This window comes from Lucilia sericata, unplaced genomic scaffold (assembly GCF_015586225.1).
Source record: "Lucilia sericata isolate MDLA Ls3-8-SP2 unplaced genomic scaffold, ASM1558622v1 Contig000799F_arrow, whole genome shotgun sequence".
Taxonomy (NCBI): domain Eukaryota; kingdom Metazoa; phylum Arthropoda; class Insecta; order Diptera; family Calliphoridae; genus Lucilia; species Lucilia sericata.
This window is the reverse complement of record NW_023994791.1, coordinates 95439-122794: the sequence shown is the minus strand read 5'-3', so window position 1 is coordinate 122794 and position 27356 is coordinate 95439. Positions and strand designations below refer to the sequence as shown.

At 30.0% G+C, this 27356-nt stretch overlaps 1 protein-coding gene across 1 annotated transcript in view; it reads right to left on the bottom strand.

Annotated features, from left to right (window-relative positions):
* Nucleotides 1–27356, bottom strand: part of LOC119608175 — a 92153-nt gene that overhangs the window by 43307 nt on the left and 21490 nt on the right. Inside the window, 2 exon segments of the mRNA XM_037962486.1 lie at nucleotides 3687–3792; nucleotides 15493–15737. Coding sequence (XP_037818414.1) covers nucleotides 3687–3792; nucleotides 15493–15649 — 263 coding nt within the window. The 5' untranslated portion in view covers nucleotides 15650–15737.

Genomic DNA, 27356 nt, shown 5'->3' with positions numbered 1-27356 from the left:
TTTTCTTATGAACGCAAAAAGAAACATGATTCTAAAGCAGTGATGGGCACCACTCATACATGTGTAGAACAGAAAACAAGTTGTTCAAGAAAGAAAATTTCGGAATAGCCATTGAATTCAATGGTTTAGCGGAAAGCAGTCCAAGTCGCTCAGACATTGCTTAGGAAATATTTCAGAAAATGCCCCTAACTGTTCTAAACTCTTAGAAGTTGCCAACAGTTGCCTTTTTTTTAATTTACCAAAGTATTTTTAATGTATTTTCCTGAGTTTGTCTCTCTACTTTATAGCTCACAGCAAGAGTATGAGATTTTCTTTTTCTCTACTATACCTTTTATTTGCTATAGAGCGCATCAGAAAACAAACTGTCATTTAGTTAATCATGGGTAAGACGATACGATGTCTGCTCAGCAGCTACAAGGCTACAATATTTAAATTCTTTTTACAATTTTTTTTTTCTTTCATCTTTGTTCTTCAGTCTTTGCTATCCAAAACTATTTGTAAAGGAATTAATTTAAATTGAAGTTTAGAAGTGAATACAACAACAAAAAATAACGACAACAACAAATAATTTAAATGAAGGAGCCAAAGAAAAAATTAATCGAAACTAATGCTAAACAAAAACATCTTTAGTAGCAGTAAAAATACTGGGCATTTAGCTATTGGTTGGTTGGGTGTTGCTTTAACAAAATGGGCTATTTAATTTAATTATGCTTTAGCATTTAATTGAAAAGTAATTGTATATAATTAAAATAAATGGATTCCTATTGTTGTAAATAGGAATTTTTTACAATAATTTAAAGTTTAAGGTAAGAAACCGATAAAAATTAGGGGAAAATTTAGATTTTCATTGAAGTATTATACTAGTTCTGGTTCAATTCTAGTTCTGTTCTAGTTCTGTTCTAGTTCTTTTTTAGTTCTGTTCTAGTTCTGTTCTAGTTCTGTTCTAGTTCTGTTCTAGTTCTGTTCTTGTTCTGTTCTAGTTCTGTTCTAGTTCTGTTTTAGTTCTGTTCTAGTTCTGTTCTAGTTCTGTTCTAGTTCTGTTTTAGTTCTGTTCTAGTTCTGTTCTAGTTCTGTTTTAGTTCTGTTCTAGTTCTGTTCTAGTTCTGTTCTAGTTCTGTTCTATTTCTGTTTTAGTTCTGTTCTAGTTCTGTTCTAGTTGTGTTCTAGTTCTGCTCTAGTTCTGTTCTAGTTCTGTTCTAGTTCTGTTTAGTTCTGTTCTAGTTCTGTTTTAGTTCTGTTCTAGTTCTGTTCTAGTTCTGTTGTAGTTCTGTTATAATTTTGTTCTAATTCTGTTCTAGTTATGTCCTAACTAACTGTTCTAGTTCTGTTGTAGTTCTGTTCTAGTTCTGTTGTAGTTCTGTTCTATTTCTGTTCTAGCTCTGTTCTAGTTCTGTTCTAGTTCTGTTCTAGTTCTGTTCTAGTTCTGTTCTAGTTCTGTTCTAGTTCTGTTCTAGTTCTGTTCTAGTTCTGTTCTAGTTCTGTTCTAGTTCTGTTCTAGTTCTGTTCTAGTTCTGTTCTAGTTCTGTTCTAGTTCTGTTCTAGTTCTGTTCTAGTTCTGTTCTAGTTCTGTTCTAGTTCTGTTCTAGTTCTGTTCTAGTTCTGTTCTAGTTCTGTTCTAGTTCTGTTCTAGTTCTGTTCTAGTTCTGTTCTAGTTCTGTTGTAGTTCTGTTATGATTTTGTTCTAATTCTGTTCTAGTTATGTCCTAACTAACTGTTCTAGTTCTGTTGTAGTTCTGTTCTATTTCTGTTCTAGTTCTGTTCTAGTTCTGTTCTAGTTCTGTTCTAGTTCTGTTCTAGTTCTGTTCTAGTTCTGTTCTAGTTCTGTTCTAGTTCTGTTCTAGTTCTGTTCTAGTTCTGTTCTAGTTCTGTTCTAGTTCTGTTCTAGTTCTGTTCTAGTTCTGTTCTAGTTCTGTTCTAGTTCTGTTCTAGTTCTGTTCTAGTTCTGTTCTAGTTCTGTTCTAGTTCTGTTCTAGTTCTGTTCTAGTTCTGTTCTAGTTCTGTTCTAGTTCTGTTCTAGTTCTGTTCTAGTTCTGTTCTAGATCTGTTCTAGTTCTGTTCTAGTTCTGTTCTAGTTCTGTTCTAGTTCTGTTCTAGTTCTGTTCTAGTTCTGTTCTAGTTCTGTTCTAGTTCTGTTCTAGTTCTTTTCTAGTTCTGTTCTAGTTCTGTTCTAGTTCTGTTCTAGTTCTGTTCTAGTTCTGTTCTAGTTCTGTTCTAGTTCTGTTCTAGTTCTGTTCTAGTTCTGTTCTAGTTCTGTTCTAGATCTGTTCTAGTTCTGTTCTAGTTCTGTTCTAGTTCTGTTCTAGTTCTGTTCTAGTTCTGTTCTAGTTCTGTTCTAGTTCTGTTCTAGTTCTTTCTAGTTCTGTTCTAGTTCTGTTCTAGTTCTGTTCTAGTTCTGTTCTAGTTCTGTTCTAGTTCTGTTCTAGTTCTGTTCTAGTTCTGTTCTAGTTCTGTTCTAGTTCTGTTCTAGTTCTGTTCTAGTTCTGTTCTAGTTCTGTTCTAGTTCTGTTCTAGTTCTGTTCTAGTTCTGTTCTAGTTCTGTTCTAGTTCTGTTCTAGTTCTGTTCTAGTTCCGTTCTAGTTCTGTTCTAGTTCTGTTCTAGTTCTGTTCTAGTTATGTTCTAGTTTGTTCTAGTTCTGTTCTAGTTCTGTTCTAGTTCTGTTCTAGTTCTGTTCTAGTTCTGTTCTAGTTCTGTTCTAGTTCTGTTCTAGTTCTGTTCTAGTTCTTTTCTAGTTCTGTTCTAATTCTGGTCTTCTTTAAATCTTTTAATAAAACTTTTTCCTCTTACAATTTTTTTCTAAGTAATTTTCTAATTTAAATCATCAAATCAAATTCTTTTCTAATTTAGCCCTTTCATTTACTATAAATATATTCTTGCAATTTACTTACAAAAAATTATATTTTTTCCTTAAACTTTCATTTATTTCAATTAACCATAAAGATGACCTATAAAAAATGATTTAGTTCCATTTCATACACATCTTTACTCTACCTAAAAATCATTACTTAAGGGCACCAGCAAATTGAGATGATAAAAATCTCTACATTTTATTTTTGTCTATTTTTCACAAATTTTTGCTGACTCTAGTAAAATTTTTTATGAGTTAAATTTAAAATGTTTATACTGGTCTTGTGTAGTAAACATTTAAACAAGAAGACAGGAAATGACCAGAGCTAATAATACTCCTCCCCTACACTTAATTTGTGTAAAACTCTACTGATCTAAAGTGACTATAAAATTCCATCATTATAAATATTTTATATAAATATTTAAAATATACTAAAACATTTTAAGTTCAGGGTTTTCAGGGGGTCGAGTGTGAAGATTATAACGATGCGGGCTGATTTTCACAAAATACCCATATTATTACATAATTTTGTGTTGAAAAAAGGGAATTTATTTACAGATTTACTTTACTTTGGGTGTGATTTAGGTTTAGACAATATTATTATTATTTAATTCATGAATAAATTATGATAAATTAAAACAGAAACCCATCATAGATTTTGAATTATATTCACTTTCACAATAAAACCAAATTTAATATGGTTTATTTTTAAAGGAAATGATATTGCAAATTTCTTGTTTAGCTCCCACAGTATTTGAGATTTTTCTATATTCAATATATTTTTTTTTTCTTTTGCTTTTGTTGATTAATTAAATTTAATTTATGAAGTTCGTAGCTTACCTCGCATGTTGTGGCCCCACAAAACCTGTATCGTGCGCTGAACTGGCGGTGATTTGAGCATCTGTGATTGCACCAGATTCCATGCCCAAAGGCATGTTACATGTGCCTGAAAATAGTCGAGAAGAAAAATAAAAAAATTACATTTCAAATTATGTTTAAATGCTATAAATTATTACAAAAAAAAAAAAAACAAAACAATTTTTTAGTTTTTAATTAATGCCAAACTTTTGTAAGAATGTAGGGGAAAAAACTACTTAACACCACAATTAATTAAGAAAATAAACATCATTCGAAAAAGCGCTCATCACTCGAGGCAAAATATTTAAAATTTTAAATAATTTGAGTTGTTGGATTCTTCTATCAATGATAAAGAAGTCATAAATTTTCTCAAGAAATAAACAAAAAAAAAAAAAAAAAAAATCAAGTGTTTTTGTTTAGAAAAAATGCCCATCATTTTTTAGTTAAAGCTAATTTATCAAATTAACTCAAGCATTTATGATAATGATAAATTTTGAGTAAAATATGTTTAAAGAGATTTTTTCTAAATAGAACATTTGGAAAATAACCCAGCGAACAGAACTACAACAGAACTAGAACAGAACTAGAACAGAACTAGAACAGAACTAGAACAGAACTAGAACAGAACTAGAACAGAACTAGAACAGAACTAGAACAGAACTAGAACAGAACTAGAACAGAACTAGAACAGAACTAGAACAGAACTAGAACAGAACTAGAAAGAACTAGAACAGAACTAGAAACAGAACTAGAACAGAACTAGAACAGAACTAGAACAGAACTAGAAAGAACAGAACTAGAACAGAACTAGAACGAACCTAGAACAGAACTAGAACAGAACTAGAACAGAACTAGAACAGAACTAGAACAGAACTAGAACAGAACTAGAACAGAACTAGAACAGAACTAGAACAGAACTAGAACAGAACTAGAACAGAACTAGAACAGAACTAGAACAGAACCTAGAACAGAACTAGAACAGAACTAGACAGAACTAGAACAGAACTAGAAGCAGAACTAGAAACAGAACTAGAACTAGAACTAGAGCAGAACTAGAACAGAACTAGACCAGAACTAGAACAGAACTAGAAACAGACTAGAACAGAACTAGAACAGAACTAGAACAGAACTAGAACAGAACTAGAACATAACTAGACAGAACTAGAACATAACTAGAAACAGAACTAGAACAGAACTAGAACAGAACTAGAACAGAACTAGACAGAACTAGAACAAACTAGAACAGAACTAGAACATAACTAGAACAACTAGAACAGAACTAGAACAGAACTAGAACAGAACTAGAAACAGAACTAGAACAGAACTAGAAACAGAACTAGAACAGAACAGAACAGAACAGAACAGAACTAGAACAGAACTAGAACAGAACAGAACAGAACAGACTAGAACAGAACGAACAGAACAGAACAGAACTAGAACAGAACTAGAACAGACTAGAACAGAACTAGAACAGAACTACCGAACAGAACTAGAACAGAACTAGAACAGAACTAGAACAGAACTAGAACAGAACTAGAACGAACAGAACAGAACTAGAACAGAACTAGAACAGAACTAGAAACAGAACTAGAACAGAACTAGAACAGAACTAGAACAGAACTAGAACAGAACTAGAACAGAACTAGAACAGAACTAGAACAGAACTAGAACAGAGCTAGAACAGAACTAACAGAACTAGAACAGAACTAGAACAGAATTAGAACAGAACTAGAACAGAACTAGAACAGAACTAGAACAGAACTAGAACAGAACTAGAACAGAACTAGAACAGAACTAGAACAAAACTAGAACAGAACTAGAACAGAACTAGAACAGACTAGAAACAGAACTAGAACAGAACTAGAACAGAACTAGAACAGAACAAAACAGAACAAGAACAGAACTAGAACAGAACTAGAACAGAACTAGAACAGAACTAGAACAGAACTAGAACAGAACTAGAACAGAACTAGAACAGAACTAGAACAGAACTAGAACAGAACTAGAACAGAACTAGAACAGAACTAGAACAGAACTAGAACAGAACTAGAACAGAACTAGAACAGAACTAGAACAGACTAGAACAGAACTAGAACAGAACTAGAACAGAACAGAACTAGAACTGAGCTAAAACAGAACTAGAATAGAAATATAGTATGGAACTAGAACTAAACTTGATTTGATCCAATTTATTTCAAATTTTTCTTTATTTGAGTTCGAAATCAAAAATGTCGTTGGGTTTTCGTATTTTCCCGGTTTTATACCAAATCTTTTCAAAATGAACTTTCGGTGTAATTAAAAATAAATAAAAAAAATTTCTTTAAATTGTTGTTGTTATTTAATTTAAACTATAGTTTTTTTTTCCAAAAATTTTAAAGTTTTTTTTTTATTTTGTCATTCCAGAATTGCATCCGATTGTTTGTCGTACGGTCGCCTCCTACTTCATCTGTTTTTGGTTTGCCATTTGTGTGACACATGTGGTGTCATGTGTGCGTGCGTAAGTTGTAAGTGTTGTTGTAGCCATCAATTTAGGAAATATTTTTAGTTTTTTCTGAGTTTTCATATAGTATGCAGTTCATTTTTAGTTTTGTTTGTGAACAAAGTCGTTTAAAATTTTAAATGATTTCATGATCTTTTTTTCTCTTATTTTTATGTACATTTTGTGAGTTTTAGTGTGTGTTTAATTTTTGCATGTCACTCGTTTTTTTTTTTTTATAACCAAGTGTTAAATATGGCATGACATTTTTGTTTCTGTTAGAGATTACAATTGGGGGAAGGAAAACGAACAACAAAACAAGGATTTTTTAGCACGCAACGTTTAAGAAATGTTGTAAATACAAGGAGTTAGAGTCTTTTTTGCTTTATGAGTCAAATTAAAAGAAATGAAATCAGCAAAAATGTTGAATATTTTTTTTTTTTTTCAACATCATCATCTCCCACTAGGGGAATATTGTGTTTTTGGCTAAAAGTTGTTATTAAAGTTGTACAACAAAAGTCAGAAATTATGAAATAATCTAAGATAATGTTTGTCTAGCTGTCTACCTAAATGTCTGGCTGTGGCAGTTTTCTTATCAATTTTAGTTGAATTTCTAAAAATAGATTTGTTTTTTAAATATTTTGGCTAAATCTTAAGAAAAAGTATAAAATTATAAAAAAAAGTTATAAAGTTATAAAAAAGCATAAAAATTTAAAACATTTGTATACAGTTAAGTAATGTATCAGTTTGTAACTCTCTCCTAAAAGTATTTCTATAACTAAAACCTTTAGTCAACTAATTTCTATTATACCTTTTATTGCTAAACCATTTATCATAATTATAACTTAAAACTGTCATTATTAAGTAGATATATGGATAGATATATAATAAACCAACAAAAAAAATGTTTATAAATGTCACAGCCATTTAAATGATCAATTAAATAACATGATTATAACTTGTTCTAAAGTCAGCATAGCAAACGACTGACTACACCTAGTTAGCAGGAACATTAACATAAGAAATCTTTATATAGTAGTCTTTATATATGTCTTGTCATTCATTTTATTTAACTACATTTGACTTCTTGCTAAATTTATTACTCTTTCAATTCAATGTGATTTAAAGAAGTCACCTTTTTTTGCCTTTTTGTAACCAACGCATCACATCACATCATCATATCATTGACTCTTAATAAGACTACCCTGGCTTCACACACACACACACATATATGTTGCCACTATGGGTTGAGAACCAACTATTCAATGGGAGCGTTCATTTAGAAATAAGAGTTTCAATGCTTGTGTTTGATTCTTTAAAGGTAATATTTTTGTAGAAGAATCTTTATAAGAGGGAAGTCTACTTTAAGCAGAGGAAATATATTCAAAATTATCTGCTATAAATCCCTTGTTACCCATACTACTTTGTAGTTTTACGTAAGAAGCAAAAAAAAAGGGTTATTTCCAGTGTATCAGTTTATAAATAAAAATCACTGACATTTTTGCCTTTTTTTTTTTTGTAATTTGGCTTGTTTTTTCCTTTCATTCTTTGTTTAGTGCTGGTATATTAGGGTTTCATTCCTTTAGTAGAAATGTTGATTAAAGTTGATATGCCGCATGAGTTGATTTTCTGACACAAGCTCGTAGAGAAAACAAGAGCTCAAAAACATACTGAAAAGCTTTAGGAAAATTGTTAACTAAAGTGAAAATACACGGAGAAAATGTTAAGGGACTGTACCAGTCCTTAGCTAGTTCTGTTCTAGTTTTGTTCCGGTTCCGTTCTAGTTCTGTTCTAGTTCTGTTCTAGTTCTGTTCTAGCTCTGTTCTAGTTCTGTTCTAGTTCTGTTCTAGTTCTGTTCTAGTTCTGTTCTAGCTCTGTTCTAGTTCTGTTCTAGTTCTGTTTCTAGTTCTGTTCTAGTTCTGTTCTAGTTCTGTTCTAGTTCTGTTCTAGTTCTGTTCTAGTTCTGTTCTAGTTCTGTTCTAGTTCTGTTCTAGTTCTGTTCTAGTTCTGTTCTAGTTCTGTTCTAGTTCTGTTCTAGTTCTGTTCTAGTTCTGTTCTAGTTCTGTTCTAGTTCTGTTCTAGTTCTTTTCTAGTTCTGTTCTAGTTCTAGTTCTAGTTCTGTTCTAGTTCTAGTTCTAGTTCTAGTTCTAGTTCTGTTCTAGTTCTGTTCTAGTTCTGTTCTAGTTCTGTTCTGTTCTAGTTCTAGTTCTGTTCTAGTTCTGTTCTAGTTCTGTTCTAGTTCTGTTCTAGTTCTGTTCTAGTTCTGTTCTAGTTCTGTTCTAGTTCTGTTCTAGTTCTATTCTAGTTCTGTTCTAGTTCTGTTCTAGTTCTGTTCTAGTTCTGTTCTAGTTCTGTTCTAGTTCTGTTCTAGTTCTGTTCTAGTTCTGTTCTAGTTCTGTTCTAGTTCTGTTCTAGTTCTGTTCTAGTTCTGTTCTAGTTCTGTTCTAGTTCTGTTCTAGTTCTGTTCTAGTTCTGTTCTAGTTCTGTTCTAGTTCTGTTCTAGTTCTGTTCTAGTTCTGTTCTAGTTCTGTTCTAGTTCTGTTCTGGATCTGTTCTAGTTCTGTTCTAGTTCTGTTCTAGTTCTGTTCTAGTTCTGTTCTAGTTCTGTTCTAGTTCTGTTCCAGTTCTGTTCTAGTTCTGTTCTAGTTCTGTTCTATTTCTTTCTAGTTCTGTTCTAGTTCTGTTCTAGTTCTTTTCTTGTTCTGTTCTAGTTCTGAGCTGTTTCTTTAATCAAATTCATCGAATTATTGCAGTGTATTTAAACCAAACTCTCCTTCATCACATATTCGATATTCCACAAATAAGTATTTTGTTTCCTCCACTCTACCTTCTAACTTACTTACTATTCAGAGACAGACAGTCAGTCCTACAAAAGATTTGTATTGTTAAGTATTGTTATGCATTCACATGGAAAATTTTTGTTGCATTTACAATTTGCTATAATATGTAGGTATGTATGTTTGTATGTAAGATAAACTCTTAACAAAAATCTCTTTATATTCAGATAGACAGACATACGTACCTAAACGAATTGTTGCAAGCAACTAGCAGGACAGACAGACAGAATATATAGACTCCAATGTATGTTTGAAAATATTCGTAACTCTGCTTGATATTAAAGCTGATGTTTGTTATACTTGTAACTACTGTTGATGATGTTTCATTCTTTTCTTCAACATTAGCAACAACAAGAGGAAAAAAAATTGGTTGTATATTTATTGGTAACAATGATATCTCTGCATAATTTGTTAAACTCAATGAAGTCAACCTTCTTTTTTTTTCAGTACGTTTCCTCGATTTGAAAACTTTTTTTGTACTTTGTTATATGAAGAGTAGATTTGTGTACAAAATCGATTTAATGTGATGAAAATTTACATACACCGTATGTTGAATGTAAAATATATGTACTTGCAACATACTTGTAAGTAAATTTATTTATGTTGAATTTTGTAGATCAAATGATTTAACAAGAGTCTCTTAATAAATGATTATATCGTAACATATTGGTTTCGTATGACTGACTGACGAAATCATATCCTTTGGCTGACTTAATGGTTGACTAGCTGATTTGGTTGGGATTACTTGTTATATTTAGTTGAGTGTCTTGTCTTGTATCCATTAGATTTTCATAATATACAAGTATAAATAGTTCATAAATAAAAACAATTTCCCTTATATACATCCAGATATATGTACATAACATACACACATACATATCTACAGAGTTTTATAGCCAGCAATATAAACTTTATTTATAATCATTAGATATTTATTGAATTTTGAATATATTGCAAAATTAATGAGATACATACGTTCTAATACATTTCTATTTTATTCTATAATTTTCAAGTAAACTTTTGTTATTCAAGTGAATAATTTCAATAGATAATAAGATTATTTGGGAATATAATATTTCCATTTGTTCGGTTAGATTTAAATTTTCTATTAAGTCGATGGTTGTTAATTGTACAATATATATATAAATACTATTAATAAGATTTAAAATATATTTATAGGAAACATTAGACAAAAATTAATATTGAAAATCAATTATTTTATAGGAATAAGTTATAGAACTGTTTAATTAGAGTTTAACTTGTTTTAATTTAGATTTATTAATAGATATTTTAAGCAAAGATAGATTTTGGTTAATAAAAACAAATTTGATAAATATGTCAAGAAATTAAATAATTTTGGTAAATTTTGGCAGAAGACAACAAACAACAGAACTAGAACAGAACTAGAACAGTAGTAGAACAGAACTAGAACTGAACCAAAACTTACTAGAACTGAACTAGATTTGAACTAGAATAGAACTAGAGCAGAACTAGAACAGAACTAGAACAGAACTAGAACAGAACTAGAACAGAACTAGAACAGAACTAGAACAGAACTAGAATAGAACTAGAGCAGAACTAGAACAGAACTAGAACAGAACTAGAACAGAACTAGAACAGAACTAGAACAGAACTAGAACAGAACTAGAACAGAACTAGAACAGAACTAGAACAGAACTAGAACAGAACTAGAACAGAACTAGAACAGAACTAGAACAGAACTAGAACAGAACTAGAACAGAACTAGAACAGAACTAGAACAGAACTAGAACAGAACTAGAACAGAACTAGAACAGAACTAGAACAGAACTAGAACTGAACTAGAACTTACTAGAACAGAACTAGAACAGAACTAGAACAGAACTAGAACAGAACTAGAACAGAACTAGAACAGAACTAGCACAGAACTAGAACAGAACTAGAACAGAACTAGAACAGAACTAGAACAGAACTAGAACAGAACTAGAACAGAACTAGAACAGAACTAGAACAGAACTAGAACAGAACTAGAACAGAACTAGAACAGAACTAGAACAGAACTAGAACAGAACTAGAACAGAACTAGAACAGAACTAGAACAGAACTAGAACAGAACTAGAACAGAACTAGAACAGAACTAGAACAGAACTAGAACAGAACTAGAACAGAACTAGAACAGAACTAGAACAGAACTAGAACTGAACTGAACTAGAACTGAACTAGAACTTACTAGAATGAATTAGAACTGAACTAGAACTGAACTAGAACTGAACTAGAACTGAACTAGAACTGAACTAGAACTGAACTAGAACTGAACTAGAACTGAACTAGAACTGAACTAGAACTGAACTAGAACTGAACTAGAACTGAACTAGAACTGAACTAGAACTGAACTAGAACTGAACTAGAACTGAACTAGAACTGAACTAGAACTGAACTAGAACTGAACTAGAACTGAACTAGAACTGAACTAGAACTGAACTAGAACTGAACTAGAACTGAACTAGAACTGAACTAGAACTGAACTAGAACTGAACTAGAACTGAACTAGAACTGAACTAGAACTGAACTAGAACTGAACTAGAACTGAACTAGAACTGAACTAGAACTGAACTAGAACTGAACTAGAACTGAACTAGAACTGAACTAGAACTGAACTAGAACTGAACTAGAACTGAACTAGAACTGAACTAGAACTGAACTAGAACTGAACTAGAACTGAACTAGAACTGAACTAGAACTGAACTAGAACTGAACTAGAACTGAACTAGAACTGAACTAGAACTGAACTAGAACTGAACTAGAACTGAACTGAACTAGAACTGAACTAGAACTGAACTAGAACTGAACTAGAACTGAACTAGAACTGAACTAGAACTGAACTAGAACTGAACTAGAACTGAACTAGAACTGAACTAGAACTGAACTAGAACTGAACTAGAACTGAACTAGAACTGAACTAGAACTGAACTAGAACTGAACTAGAACATGAACTAGAACTGAACTAGAACTGAACTAGAACTGAACTAGAACTGAACTAGAACTGAACTAGAACTGAACTAGAACTGAACTAGAACTGACTAGAACTGAACTAGAACTGAACTAGAACTGAACTAGAACTGAACTAGAACTGAACTAGAACTGACTAGAACTGAACTAGAACTGAACTAGAACTGAACTAGAACTGAACTAGACTGAACTAGAACTGAACTAGAACTGAACTAGAACTGAACTAGAACTGAACTAGAACTGAACTAGAACTGAACTAGAACTGAACTAGAACTGAACTAGAACTGAACTAGAACTGAACTAGAACTGAACTAGAACTGAACTAGAACTGAACTAGAACTGAACTAGAACTGAACTAGAACTGAACTAGAACTGAACTAGAACTGAACTAGAACTGAACTAGAACTGAACTAGAACTGAACTAGAACTGAACTAGAACTGAACTAGAACTGAACTAGAACTGAACTAGAACTGAACTAGAACTGAACTAGAACTGAACTAGAACTGAACTAGAACTGAACTAGAACTGAACTAGAACTGAACTAGAACTGAACTAGAACTGAACTAGAACTGAACTAGAACTGAACTAGAACTGAACTAGAACTGAACTAGAACTGAACTAGAACTGAACTAGAACTGAACTAGAACTGAACTAGAACTGAACTAGAACTGAACTAGAACTGAACTAGAACTGAACTAGAACTGAACTAGAACTGAACTAGAACTGAACTAGAACTGAACTAGAACTGAACTAGAACTGAACTAGAACTGAACTAGAACTGAACTAGAACTGAACTAGAACTGAACTAGAACTGAACTAGAACTGAACTAGAACTGAACTAGAACTGAACTAGAACTGAACTGAACTAGAACTGAACTAGAACTGAACTAGAACAGAACTAGAACAGAACTAGAACAGAACTAGAACAGAACTAGAACTGAACTCGAACTGAACTAGAACAGAACTTAAACAGAACTAAAACAGAACTAGAACAGAACTAGAACAGAACTAGAACAGAACTTAAACAGAACTAAAACAGAACTAGAACAGAACTAGAACAGAACTAGAACAGAACTAGAACAGAACTAGAACAGAACTAAAAGAGAACTAAAACAGAACTAGAACTGAACTGGAATTGGAACTAGAACTGAACTAGAACTAGAACTGAACTAGAACTGAACTAGAACTGAACTAGAACTGAACTAGAACTGAACTAGAACAGAACTAGAACAGAACTAGAACTGAACTAGAACTGAACTAGAACTGAACTAGAACTGAACTAGAACTGAACTAGAACTGAACTAGAACTGAACTAGAACTGAACTAGAACTGAACTAGAACTGAACTAGAACTGAACTAGAACTGAACTAGAACTGAACTAGAACTGAACTAGAACTGAACTAGAACTGAACTAGAACTGAACTAGAACTGAACTAGAACTGAACTAGAACTGAACTAGAACTGAACTAGAACTGAACTAGAACTGAACTAGAACTGAACTAGAACTGAACTAGAACTGAACTAGAACTGAACTAGAACTGAACTAGAACTGAACTAGAACTGAACTAGAACTGAACTAGAACTGAACTAGAACTGAACTAGAACTGAACTAGAACTGACTAGAACTGAACTAGAACTGAACTAGAACTGAACTAGAACTGAACTAGAACTGAACTAGAACTGAACTAGAACTGAACTATAACTGAACTAGAACTGAACTAGAACTGAACTAGAACTGACTAGAACTAGAACTGAACTAGAACTGAACTAGAACTGAACTAGAACTGAACTAGAACTGAACTAGAACTGAACTAGATTTGAACTAGAACTTAACTAGAACTAAACTGGGATACAAATATAAATGTACAATAACTGATCTAATCTTTTATCTGAAAATTTTAATAAAGTTTTTATTAAGCTTTAGAGAAAGTTCACAGCTTTAAAAATTTTTAATTTATTTTTTTGCTTTAGTATTTATCATGTTAAAACATAAATAACTTTGTTTTTTTGCATTACCGGCTATATATAACGCATTTATAACTCTTCGTTAGTCTCATGTTTCGTTCGTTTTTTTTTTTTTTTTTGCCTCAAATGGGGAATAAAAACTAAAAATAATAAAAGAAATAAAACGAAACATCACCCCATAAAAATGTCAATAGTTAAATGGATACCACAAAAAGCATTACATTAAAATGCAACTTGCTGTTTCCTTTTTTTCTTGAGTATTTTTTTATATTTTGTAAGAAGTTATATTTTTTTGCATAAAACCGCCAACCGTGTAAAAACCATTAAAAAACCATAAGAGCAATGTTTAAATGTTAGTAAGGCTTATGGAAAAGGAAACGAGGGAGGAGGTGTATTGAAGAAATTTAAAGGAATATTTGTTATTAAAGCAGGAAAGTTTAACTAAAGAAAAGGCTTTGAGGTTTGTTTAGTGTTTGATTACTGTTACAAGGTTTGGTTCAGCGTAACTTAAGAAAGAGCTTTTAAGTTTAGATGTTAGTTTAAGCTTTAGCTGTGTTGTAAAAGCTTTTGCTAGCTTAAGTAAAGAAAAAGCTTTTTGGGGTTTGTTTAGTGTTTGGTTACTGTTACAAGGTTTGATTCAGTGTAACTTAAAGAAGAGCTTTTAAGTTTAGCTTGTTTATTTAGGCTTTAGCTTTGTTATAAAAGCTTTTGGTAGCTTAACTAAAGAAAAAGCTTTTTGAGTTTTGTTTAGTGTTTGGTTACTGTTACAAGGTTTGATTCAGCGTAACTTAAGAAAGAGCTTTTAAGTTTAGCTTGTTAGTTTAGGCTTTAGCTGTGTTGTAAAAGCTTTTGCTAGCTTAACTACAGAAAAAGCTTTTTGAGGTTTGTTTAGTGTTTAGTTACTGTTACAAGGTTTTGTTTAGCGTAACTTAAAGAAGAGCTTTTAAGTTTAGCTTGTTCGTTTAGGCTTAAGCTGTGTTATAAAAGCTTTTGGTAGCTTAACTAAAGAAAAAGCTTTTTGACGTTTGTTTAGTGCTTGGTTACTGTTACAAGGTTTGGTTCAGTGTAACATAAAGAAGAGCTATTAAGTTTAGCTAGTTAGTTTAAGTTTTAGCTTTAGCTGGAAACCATTGGACTTTTCTGTCAACCCTCGTAAATGCAGCTCTCTTTATATAGCAAGTTACCAGATAAAGTTTTTTTCTTCCTGTTAAAATACCCCCTGCTGTTAGCAAAATTATACAAAGAATAAAGTCTTTCTTGTATTTTTTATAGCTTTTACACTTGGAGCTCAAATTTAAACAGGCGAAATAGAAGCTTCTGCTGTTCCTGTTGGAGCTGCTAACCAAGGCATATTTATAACTTCACAAAATAGTTAATGACAATTAAACATAAGATCATATTTTAACACAAAAACCAACTTGAACTCTAGGGGGGGGGGAAGTTTCGAAACACCAAGAAAATTGGTAAATAGTAAAAATAGTTGATAAACCTGGTGAATAAAGATGACCAAGATGGACTTACCTATATCGAATCCATGTGTATGTGTAGATTGATACAGCACTATGCTTATAAGGGTTAAAAGCTGATAGGAAAGGCACTGGCGGGAGAACATATTGCAGGTGGTAGTTAAGGTGAGTCGTTGTATTGATGTTGATGATAAAGATTTTGTTTTAGCCATAATTATAAATTTTGTTTGTTTAATTTTTCAGTAAGCAGGCAGTGGTTTACTGTTGTTGTTTTTCTCGTTTAGACAAATAGCAGGAGATCTAAAAATAAAAGATAAAATTATTTAAAATTAATTTCTTTAAGTATCATAATAAATGTTTAATAATTAAAGGAAAAAAAATTGTCTTTAATAATCTCTCAGAATGTTATTTGTTGCAACCACAGTAGCTCTTTATTAATGTCTGCCTCCTGTGGTGTACGGCTACAACTTCATTGTAATTTCTGATAAAAAAAACAAATACTAACGTCCCCACAATATAAAAAAAAACATAAACAGATAATTGCAATTTATGAGAGATTTAACTACAGAATAATAATCAACTTCTAAAAATATTTAAAAAAAACTATGACAACTGTTAAAAAAATTATTTAAATTTCTTCTTAAAACTTCAAAAAAAATCTTTATAAATTAAAACAAAAAAAAAACCTGCTATGTCATGTACTGACAGCTGTCAAAATAGTTAAGTTTTTTCTACTTTTTCTCTCTTTTTAACCAAACAGACATTTTAGACATTATTTTCATAACAAACCCTCTACACAAAAAGAATTCTTGGCAAAAACCAAAAAAAAAAAAAAAACAACATCATCATTCAGTCAGTCAGTCATTCTTTACAAATATGTAAAATATGAGTTAGTACTTAAAAATATTTTTCAAGCTCCTCTCCCCTCAAGCAAAAAAGAAACCCTAGCATTTACTATTTAGATAAGTGAGAGAGTGAAGAAGAAAAAATTGTTCATAACGTACAATTTCATTAATTCATTAAAATGTCAAAGTGATATGAAATGTCATGTTTATTCAATTTAGAAGACAAACAATTGACACGTTTATATGAAATAATTCTTAAGATTTCATTTATGCTTTAACACATGAAATGTAAAAGTATAGGAAAAAAATGGCAAATATTTTTTTTTAGAAAAAAATTCTTAGAAAACCCTATGGAATAGATCGAATAGTAATGGAACTTAATGTAAAAATGTTAAAGTTGAAGGTAACAATGATTGGAAACCAAAAAATTAAAAGCTGCTAATGGTTTTTCTCTGAAGAAAAGAACTAGAACAGAACTAAAACAGAACTAGAACAGAACTAGAACAGAACTAGAACAGAACTAGAACAAAACTAGAACAGAACTAGAACAGAACTAGAACAGAACTAGAACAGAACTAGAACAGAACTAGAACAGAACTAGAACAGAACTAGAACAGAACTAAAACAGAACTAGAACAGAACTAGAACAGAACTAGAACAGAACTAGAACAGAAATAGAACAGAACTAGAACAGAACTAGCACAGAACTAGAACAGAACTAGAACAGAACTAGAACAGAACTAGAACAGAACTAGAACAGAACTAGAACAGAACTAAAACAGAACTAGAACAGAACTAGAACAGAACTAGAACAGAACTAGAACAGAACTAGAACTAGAACAGAACTAGAACAGAACTAGAACAGAACTAGAACAGAACTAGAACAGAACTAGAACAGAACTAGAACAGAACTAGAACAGAACTAGAACAGAACTAGAACAGAACTAGAACAAGACTAGAAGAGAACTAGAACAGAACTAGAACAGAACTAAAACACAACTAGAACATAACTAGAACAGAACTGGAATAGAACTAGAACAAAACTAGAACAAAATTAGAACAGAACTAGAACAGAACTAGAACAGGACTAGAACAGAACTAGAACAGAACTAGAACAGAACTAGAACAGAACTAGAACAGAACTAGAACAGAACTAGAACAGAACTAGAACAGAACTAGAACACAACTGGAACACAACTTGAACAGAACTAGAACAAAACTAGAACAGAACTAGAACAGAACTAGAACAGAACTAGAACAGAACTAGAACAGAACTAGAACACAACTAGAAAAAACTAGAACAGAACTAGAACAGAACTAGAACAGAACTAGAACAGAACTAGAACACAACTAGAACACAACTAGAACAAACTAGAACAGAACTAGAACAGAACTAGAACAGAACTAGAACAGAACTAGAACAGAACTAAACAGAACTAGAACAGAACTAGAACAGAACTAGAACAGAACTAGAACAGAACTAGAACAGAACTAGAACAGAACTAGAACAGAACTAGAACAGAACTAGAACAGAACTAGAACAGAACTAGAACAGAACTAGAACAGAACTAGAACAGAACTAGAACAGAACTAGAACAGAACTAGAACAGAACTAGAACAGAACTAGAACAGAACTAGAACAGAACTAGAACAGAACTAGAACAGAACTAGAACAGAACTAGAACAGAACTAGAACAGAACTAGAACAGAACTAGAACAGAACTAGAACAGAACTAGAACAGAACTAGAACAGAACTAGAACAGAACTAGAACAGAACTAGAACAGAACTAGAACAGAACTAGAACAGAACTAACAGAACTAGAACAGAACTAGAACAGAACTAGAACAGAACTAGAACAGAACTAGAACACAACTGGAACACAACTTGAACAGAACTAGAACAAAACTAGAACAGAACTAGAACAGAACTAGAACAGAACTAGAACAGAACTAGAACAGAACTAGAACACAACTAGAACAAAACTAGAACAGAACTAGAACAGAACTAGAACAGAACTAGAACAGAACTAGAACACAACTAGAACACAACTAGAACAAAACTAGAACAGAACTAGAACAGAACTAGAACAGAACTAGAACAGAACTAAAACAGAACTAGAACAGAACTAGAACAGAACTAGAACAGAACTAGAACAGAACTAGAACAGAACTAGAACAGAACTAGAACAGAACTAGAACAGAACTAGAACAGAACTAGAACAGAACTAGAACAGAACTAGAACAGAACTAGAACAGAACTAGAACAGAACTAGAACAGAACTAGAACAGAACTAGAACAGAACTAGAACAGAACTAGAACAGAACTAGAACAGAACTAGAACAGAACTAGAACAGAACTAGAACAGAACTAGAACAGAACTAGAACAGAACTAGAACAGAACTAGAACAGAACTAGAACAGAACTAGAACAGAACTAGAACAGAACTAGAACAGAACTAGAACAGAACTAGAACAGAACTAGAACAGAACTAGAACAGAACTAGAACAGAACTAGAACAGAACTAGAACAGAACTAGAACAGAACTAGAACAGAACTAGAACAGAACTAGAACAGAACTAGAACAGAACTAGAACTAGAACAGAACTAGAACACCAGAACACAACTAGAACACAACTAGAACAGAACTAGAACTGAACTAGAACTGAACTAGAACTGAACTAGAACTGAACTAGAACTGAACTAGAACAGAACTAGAACAGAACTAGAACAGAACTAGAACTGAACTAGAACTGAACTAGAACTGAACTAAAACTGAACTAGAACAGAACTAGAACAGAACTAGAACAGAACTAGAACAGAACTAGAACAGAACTAGAACAGAATTAGAACAGAATTAGAACAGAACTAGAACAGAACTAGTATTGATTTAAAACTGTATTAAATCCAAAATAAATTAAAAGCTTTAATAACAAGGATATTGCAACATTTTCTAATTCCCTGTTAAACGCCTTCAACCTTTAACCTTTTAGCTGTTATATGTTTTTTTATGTTAGCTGAAGCAGCAAATTTTCTTTAAAACATTTCATTAAATTCATATAAAAATCCTATAAATTGTGTTAAATTTATTTTTGCTTTCCTTAGCAGCCAACAGCCATTGTTATTTAAAACGTTTTAAAACACTTATTTTATGCTGCTGCTGTTGTTGTTTTATACTTTATAGAATATTTGCTACCATCATACACGTAGTACTACCATATATATTATACTCAATAGCAGTAATGGGCAAAGACACACGTTTCAAGCATATGTAAGTTTGGTTTATATGATGTGAAGAGTTTTATAGCATTTATATTAGTTGTTAGCTGTTGTTACTTTTTCAAATATTTGCCCATAACTGATTTATATTAAATTTCCTAGTATGTTGTTTTTATTTTAATAAATTTTTACTTTTTATATTCTGCTCTAAGTTGGAAGTGAAAAAATAGGTTAAATTAATAATGACACCCGGGCTGTTTTAATGTACAAAGAAAGAAAACTGTGGAGGAGAGCTACTAAGGCTGCAGCAGCTCCTACTGCTGGCTATAGAACAACAGCAATTACTTGGCAACATATACATATGTATATGTATGTAGAAAAAGAAGAAGAACTAGAAATTGTCTTTAGGGTGCTGTTGGTTATATTGAAACCTAACGCCTTTTCTTTATTAAATACCATATACCCTCTCTAAAACATTATATGATAGGGTATACATATACATACATATATGTTAAATATATAGACAGACACATGTTGTAAGAAGAGGTAAACATGTGTGTATATGGTTAATATGTTGCTGCTGTATTTTGATCCTATATATAACACGCCAACGGCACTTGTACACTTTATATATTATTTCATTTCAATTTTTATTCTTTTTTTTTTTTCTCTGAAACATTTTTGCTGTTTTTAATTTTTTTACCCACGAGTTAGTTAAAGCAGAAATGGTATAAATGTACGAATAAAAATGAACCAAAGCAATAATGCCGCCACCTTTTTGTACTACTACTAGCTTTATAGAATATAAAAAAAAATTATATAAAAAATGAATGAAAGCCTGCCTGCTAAAAAAAAAACTATTCCCTATTATAACAAGATGTATAAACTGCATACATGACTTTGTGGTAACTACACTGCTTGCAAACTAGTATAAAATTTTCCAGTTTTTTTTCATTTTTGTTGCTGCTAAATACCACAAACTTATATTACAAAGTCTAAGAACCTATACCCAATCCCAAACTCAAAACTCTATTTTAGTTTTGTTTTACCAGAGTAAAAAAAAAGCCTTTTAGCTAGAACCTATATCTATATATGACTTTGCTTGCTTTTGGTGAATAGATAGTGTAAGTGGTAGTAAAGAAAATGTTGTTAGTTTTAAGGCTTTTATATGTTTGTCCAGTTTTAGTTTGTACGTCTGTCCGTCTGTACGTCCATCCTTCTATCAGCTTTTAAAACATAAGCCTCTTGGCTTATATTTGTTTTAATAAAATTTTTCATCTACTCTAAAGGCTCGAAAAGAAAAATGAACATCATTCTGTGAATCATTTGTTGTTGTTGTTGTTGTTTTAGTTAAAGAAATACCCTACATAGAGTAATTACCGTGCAGTACTAGTTTAGTTAAAGATTAGTTTAGTACTAGTTTAATTGAAGATCAGATAAAAATTAACAATCTATTAAATGTAAAAAAATCTGTTTTAGGGAATAAGCTTTTTTTTTACAAAAAAGCTCTATTTAGTAAACATGCTCCTTTCATCAAAAAAAAAGCTGTTTTCTATAAAAAGCTCTTTATGTAAAAAAGCTGTTTTCCTTATAAAACTCTGTTTTATGAAAAAAGCTTTTTTTATAAAAAAGCTCTGTTTGGTAAGCATTTCATGAAAAAAGCTCTTTTTTGTAAAAAAAGCTCTTTTCATAATAAAACAAAACACTTTTTTATAAAAAGCTCTTTTCCTGAAAAAGCTCTATTCTGTAAAAGAGATGTTTTACTGAAAAAGCTCTTTTCCTGAAAAAACTCTATTTTATATAAAAAAAGCTCTTTTCCTGAAAAAGTTCAATTTTCTAAAAGAGATGTTTTACTGAAAAAGCTCTTTATTGTAAAATAGCTGTTTTCCTGAAAAAACTCTTTTTTATAAGAAGCTATTTTCCTGTAAAAAGCTCTTTTCCTGAAAAAGCTCTTCTTTGTAAAAAAGTTCTTTTCCTGAAAAAAAATCTTTTTTATAAAAAGCCATTTTCCCTAAAAGTTACACTTTTTTGTAAAGAAGATGTTTTCGTGAACAGGCTCTTTTCCTGAAAGCTTTTTTAATATTTTATTATAAAAAAAGCTATTTTGAGAAAATAGCAACTTTGAGAAAATTGTTGTTAGATTAAAAAAGAACTCTACTATACAAAAGCTCTATTTTGTAAAAAAGCCATTTTGTAATGTATGTAAAAGAAACATAAGAAACTAGTGATTTAGTTGTAAATCAGTGAAAAAAATGTAAAAGCTCTGTTTTAGTGAAAGAATTTTCTTTTCATTATAAACGATTTTGATGCCAAAAAATTTATTTTTGTAATAAAAGTTTTTTTTTCGTAAGAGGTTTTTGTTTAAGAGATCTTTTTGTAAGGAAGCTTTTTAAAAAAAACTATTAAAAAAAATCTGTTCAAAAGCTTTTTATGTGAAAGAGAAACTCCTTTAATAACACAAATCACTAGTTGTTAAGTTATAAATAAAGAAAGAAAGAAAGCTCTTGTTGCCAAAAGAAACTTACCTTTTGTGATAAAAGTTTTTTTTTAGAAAAAGCTCTTTTTTGTAAAAAAAAATACTTTTTTGTTAATAAAAGCTTTTTTTTTGTAAGAAATCTCTCATTAAACAAAATTTATTTTAATGAAAATGAATCATTTTTCGTTTTTTATTGTAAAAAAGCATATAAAAGCTACGTTTTTGTGAAAAAGCTCTTTTTGGAAAAAAGTAACTTTTATTGGTTTGATAAAAACTCTTTTTTTTTGTAAAAAAAGCTCTTTTGGTAAAATAAAAACTTCTTTAGCTATAAATCGAAATCATATTGTTAAAGCTATGTTTTTTTGTGAAAAAGCTCTTTATGGAAAAAACTAGCTTTTGTGATAAAAGTTCTCTTGGTATTTTTTTTTACGTTTTTTGTTAAAAAGCACATTTTTTGTAAAAAGCTCTTTTTTAAAAAAAAGCTTTATTCGTAAGTCTTTTTTTCTTTTGGTAAAAAAACATTTTTTGTAAAAGAAAAACTCATTTAGCTGTAAATCATAAACATATTGTAAAAGCCCCGTTTTTGTAAAAAAGCTTTCATGAAAAAGCTATTTTTGGAAAAAGCTATTTTTGGAAAAAGCTCTTTTTGGAAAAAGTAGTGTTTGTGATAAAAGTTCCTAAGAAACCACTTTTTGTAACTAGTTTAGTTTTGTGTTAAAAAGTTTATGTTGGTGAAAGCCAATTTCCTTTGTAAAAAAGCTCTAAAGCAGCAACATTCTATTATAACTTTTAGAGTTAACTTTAGTCGCTTTTGCTTCTTAACAAACAGTACAACTTTAGAATTCAACAGCGTCAAAGATTTTTCATTTTTTTTTTTTTTTTTCTATAGTTTTGTTTTTCTCATCTACAGATAGGTATTTGTTGCTTTTAATCACACTATGGGGTTTCTTTTAGCAGTTGCTTGTTTGCTATTAGGTTCCATTCTCTCTAGCAGAGTGTTTAAAGTAAAGGTGTAATGTGTGTCTAGTGTTTTCAGGCTATAGTTTTTCAATTTATATTTGCCACTTTTTGATAGATGTATTTACCTGTTTCTCAACCAGCTGTACAATATTTGCCATGAGATGGTTAACAGATATTTAATAAAACACTTCACTCTGAAGTTAAAGAAAAAAAAAAGAAAAATATAGGAAAAACGAAAAACGAAGAAAAATCTTCATTCATAAATTTTCTGTTAGCGGTATTTTATTTTAACTTAGTTAAAGCAATAGCTAAAAGCTAACGGTTTTTGAAAAACTATTTCTTACTTAGAAAAAGAAATACAATTAACTGAAATAATTGTTGGGAAAGACTAATTCAATACTTTTGAACAATTTCACATATTTTTTAAAGCTTTTTATAAAACGAAAAAAAAACCCACCTCTTTTCTCATTTAATGTTAATAATATTCACTGTGAATAAAATAAATAACAACAAATTTAATTGATCAATTATGTTGTTGTCGTCGTGGCTTTTAGTTGATGTACTCTTTTATTTGATGATGTTTTGTTGTTTGTGGCTTTCATTAAATGAAAGCTTCTTTTTGCGTTCTTTGTATGAAATAAAAATTTCACATGACAATCATGTTGGAGGTAGAAAAAAAAAGCTTGTTGTTGTGTATTAAAATGATGACAAGTGAATTAATAAATGACAATTGTCTGTAAGTGGAACACAAAAGAAGATTGTAAACGATTTAAATTCAACAATTGTCGCATATTTAATAATAAATACTTAAAAAAAAAACAAGAAAGAATGAAAGACACCGATAAGATAAGTAAATTAAAGATGAATTTTGTATAAATATTGTTTTGTTGTTGTTGTTGCCAAAGAGCATATAATAAATAATAAGTTTCTTAAAAAATGTTCATAAAATTTATGCAAAAATCTTTTGAAATTGTTTTTATAAGTGAAGGAAACATTAGAGTTTAATATATACAAAAGCTTTGTTTTACAAAGAAAGCTTTTCTTTAAAACATTTTTGCAGAAAAACTTTTGTTTTATAAACATTTTTCTAAAACTTTCTTTCAAAAAACTTTACTACAATTAAAAGTTTTCTTTAAAAAGCTTTATTTCATTAATAGTTTCCTTAAAAGCTTTAAAAACAGCTTTTTATGTGAAAAAAAGAAGAAGAACTTTTGTTTAACTTTAAAGCTTTTTGAAACAAAAAAAAAAAATTAAAACACTTTCTTCAACAATCACTTCTTTACATAAGAAAGCTTTTATAGAAAAAGCTTTATTTCGTAGAAAAACTTAATGCGCAAAGCTTTATTTCATTAAGAAACTCCATTTAAAATGATTTATTTAACAAAAAGCTTCATTATATTAAAAAAGCTCTAAGCCACAAAAAAAGCTTTATTTCATACTAAAACTTTATGCACAAAGATGCATTAAAAAAAACTCTGTTTAAAATATTAACTTTATAAAAAGCTTTACAAAAGTTTCATTACATTATAAAAGAGTTCTGCAAAAAGCTTTGTACAAAATGGTTTATTTATTGGAAAAAGGTTTCTTTAAAAGTTGTATTTTTTAAAAAACACAAATATTCTTCCAAAGCTTTCATAAATAAGTTTTTTTAAGCTCTATTTCGCAAAACAGTTTTTATTGCTATTACTTAAAAGCTCGATAACACAAATAAAAGCTTTTCTAGAAAAAAAAACTTTATTTCTATAAAAAGCTTTCCCTAAAAAGCCTTTTATAAAAACCTTACTCCAAGTAGCTTTCTGTAAAAAGAATTTGTACAAAATGCTTTTTTCCTTAGAAGAAGCTTTCTGTAAAAAGTGGTATTTTCTAGGAAAAGAATATTCTATATAACAATAGAAAACTTTTCTAGATAAATCTTTATTTCAAAATTTTCATAAAAATCATTCCCAAAAAGTTTTTCATAAAAGCTTTCTCCAAAAACTTTATTACACTTAAAAATCTTTCTCCCAAAACCTTTATTTCATACGAATTTCTCTTGTAAAAGCTTTATAAAAAGTTTTATTACTTAAAAAAAGCTTTATTAAAAAAGCCTTAATTATTTCATGGAAAAGTGTTTTCTAGAAAATCTTTATTTAAAAAAAATCTTTATTTATGAATAGCTTTTCTAAAAAAATATTTATTTTAAAGTTAAAAAAAAGCGTTTTAATTTATTTCTATAAAACTGTTTTTTTAAGATTTATTTCACAAGGAAAACTTTTTCTAAAAAGCCCCATTCATAAATAAAGCTTTTTATAAAATCTTTTTAACCGACTACTTTAAAAAGCTCTTTTTCACAAATTAAGTTTATTATAAAATATTTTCAAAAAAAGTTTTTTTTAAGTTCTATTTCACAAAGAAAGCTTTTTCTAAAATCTTTTCACAAAAAAAAGCTTTTTTCTAAAAAGATTTATTTCACACAAAAAAAACTCTTTTTAAAATCTTTACACAATGAAAGCTGTTCTCGAAAAAAACTCTATTTCGCAAAGAATGTTTTTGCCATACTCTTTTCAGAAACAAACGATGAAAAATCAGTTTTTCACATATAAAGCTTTTTATTTAAAAAACTCTTTTTCATAAAACACTGTTTTTAATAATATTTATTTGTAAAAAAATTGTATTTTCTTTTAAAAATTTATTTCATTTATTATAGTTTATTGCTAGTGCATGTTTTGTTATATTCTAGTGACTTTTGGGTAAAAAGCTTTTAACACAATTAAAGCTTTTTTTATGACAAAAAGTGTGTAAAAGGCTTAAGTATGCTTAATTTTTGAGTCACTTATTTCTTGTGCATGTTTACTTTTCTTCTAGTTACTTTTGGAAAAAAAAGCTTTTATCATCAATAAAGCTTTTTTATAACTACATGATTATAAGATTTTAACAACATGCTTAGTTTTGGCTTTTCTTCTCTTGTTATCTATAAGAAATGCTTAATTTATATTTCAGCAAAATGAAAGCTTTTGCTTTTTTTTTATTTGAAAGCTTTTTTTATAAAATTACTTTAAAATTGTTTACTTTTCAAGTTTAGTTGTATTGTAATTTATTTTTTTTTTCATATTTGACTAAAAAGTTTTCCTTTTTTTTTTTTTGAAAAAGTTTATCCAACATTTTGGTGTCATGTGGCTTATATTAACAACAATATAAGACATCAACACAGAAAACTTCTGAAGCTTTAAATTTACTTCCATAACTTAAATAACAGAACTCATATAGAACTTTTGCAAAGTCAAAAGAAATAAATGTGTGAAAAAAAAAAATGATTACAGTTTTTTTTTTTTTTTGTTTCTACCTCTAGTCTATGAGTTTTTCTTTTGGCCAAAATTAAGATGAAAGTTTGGTTGCCATGAAAACCGGCGTCAAAAGTCTGCGTTTTTCTTTTAGGCGGAAATAAGATATTGTTTTTTGTAGAAAGGCCAAAAGGGAATGTTATGGAATACTATGTTTTTGTAAGGGAAAATTTGTTTAGTTTTTGCAAAATGGCGAAAAAAACGTTTAAGTTTTTTGAAAGAAAATTATTAAATAGTGGGAGCTTTATGAGAGAAAAAAAGTGTCTAGCTTATAGATAAGGGTGCCTCCAATATAACCGAGGCACTTAGATTGTAACAAACTTTCAATTGTGTGAAAATTTTAAAATTTCTTTAAAAGATATTAAAAAAAAAACTATCATCCTTTACTTAACCATAGCTTCCAACCTTTAAGTTGCCTTTTATGTTAAAAACCTACTAAAATTTTAAAAAATTTTAATATCTTGTAATCAAGCCGCTTAATAATTAAGGCAACACCTTATGACCATAAAAGTCCCATTACAAAAGCGCGTTGTTCAAAGAAATCTTTAAAGAAAGCCTAAGACTTTTAAATATTTATTACATTATTATTACTAAAAAAAAAAACAATCATAATTTCTGAATATAAATGTTTTTTTAATTTCTTTCTCTAATTTTGGGTTAAATTAACCATTAATTACCAGCAATTACATAGTTTTGTTGTTATTACTACTACTCTATAAAGAAAGATGGACGGACAGACAGACAGACAGACGGACAGACAGACGGACGGACGGACAGAAAGACAGACAATAGAAAAACTCTAAATGAAGTGTGACACCTGTGTGGGGGGCGCTTACTTAAAAACAAAACACATTTTAAATAGAAATTATCATTATTTTTTTTTGTAAATTTTAACCGACAAATAACAACAACAACCTTTTAATAAATTTAAAATTCCCAAAAAAAGAACCAAAAAAAAAGGTTTTAATACGTGTGTGCCTTTTACTTTTTGGGTGTTCGCTGTTGTTTTAATTTTCAAAAAAAACATGTAGAACTGTCGCCACTAATAACAATCATTTGTTTGAATTTGTACAATTCTGTGTCAAAGAGAAAAAAAAACT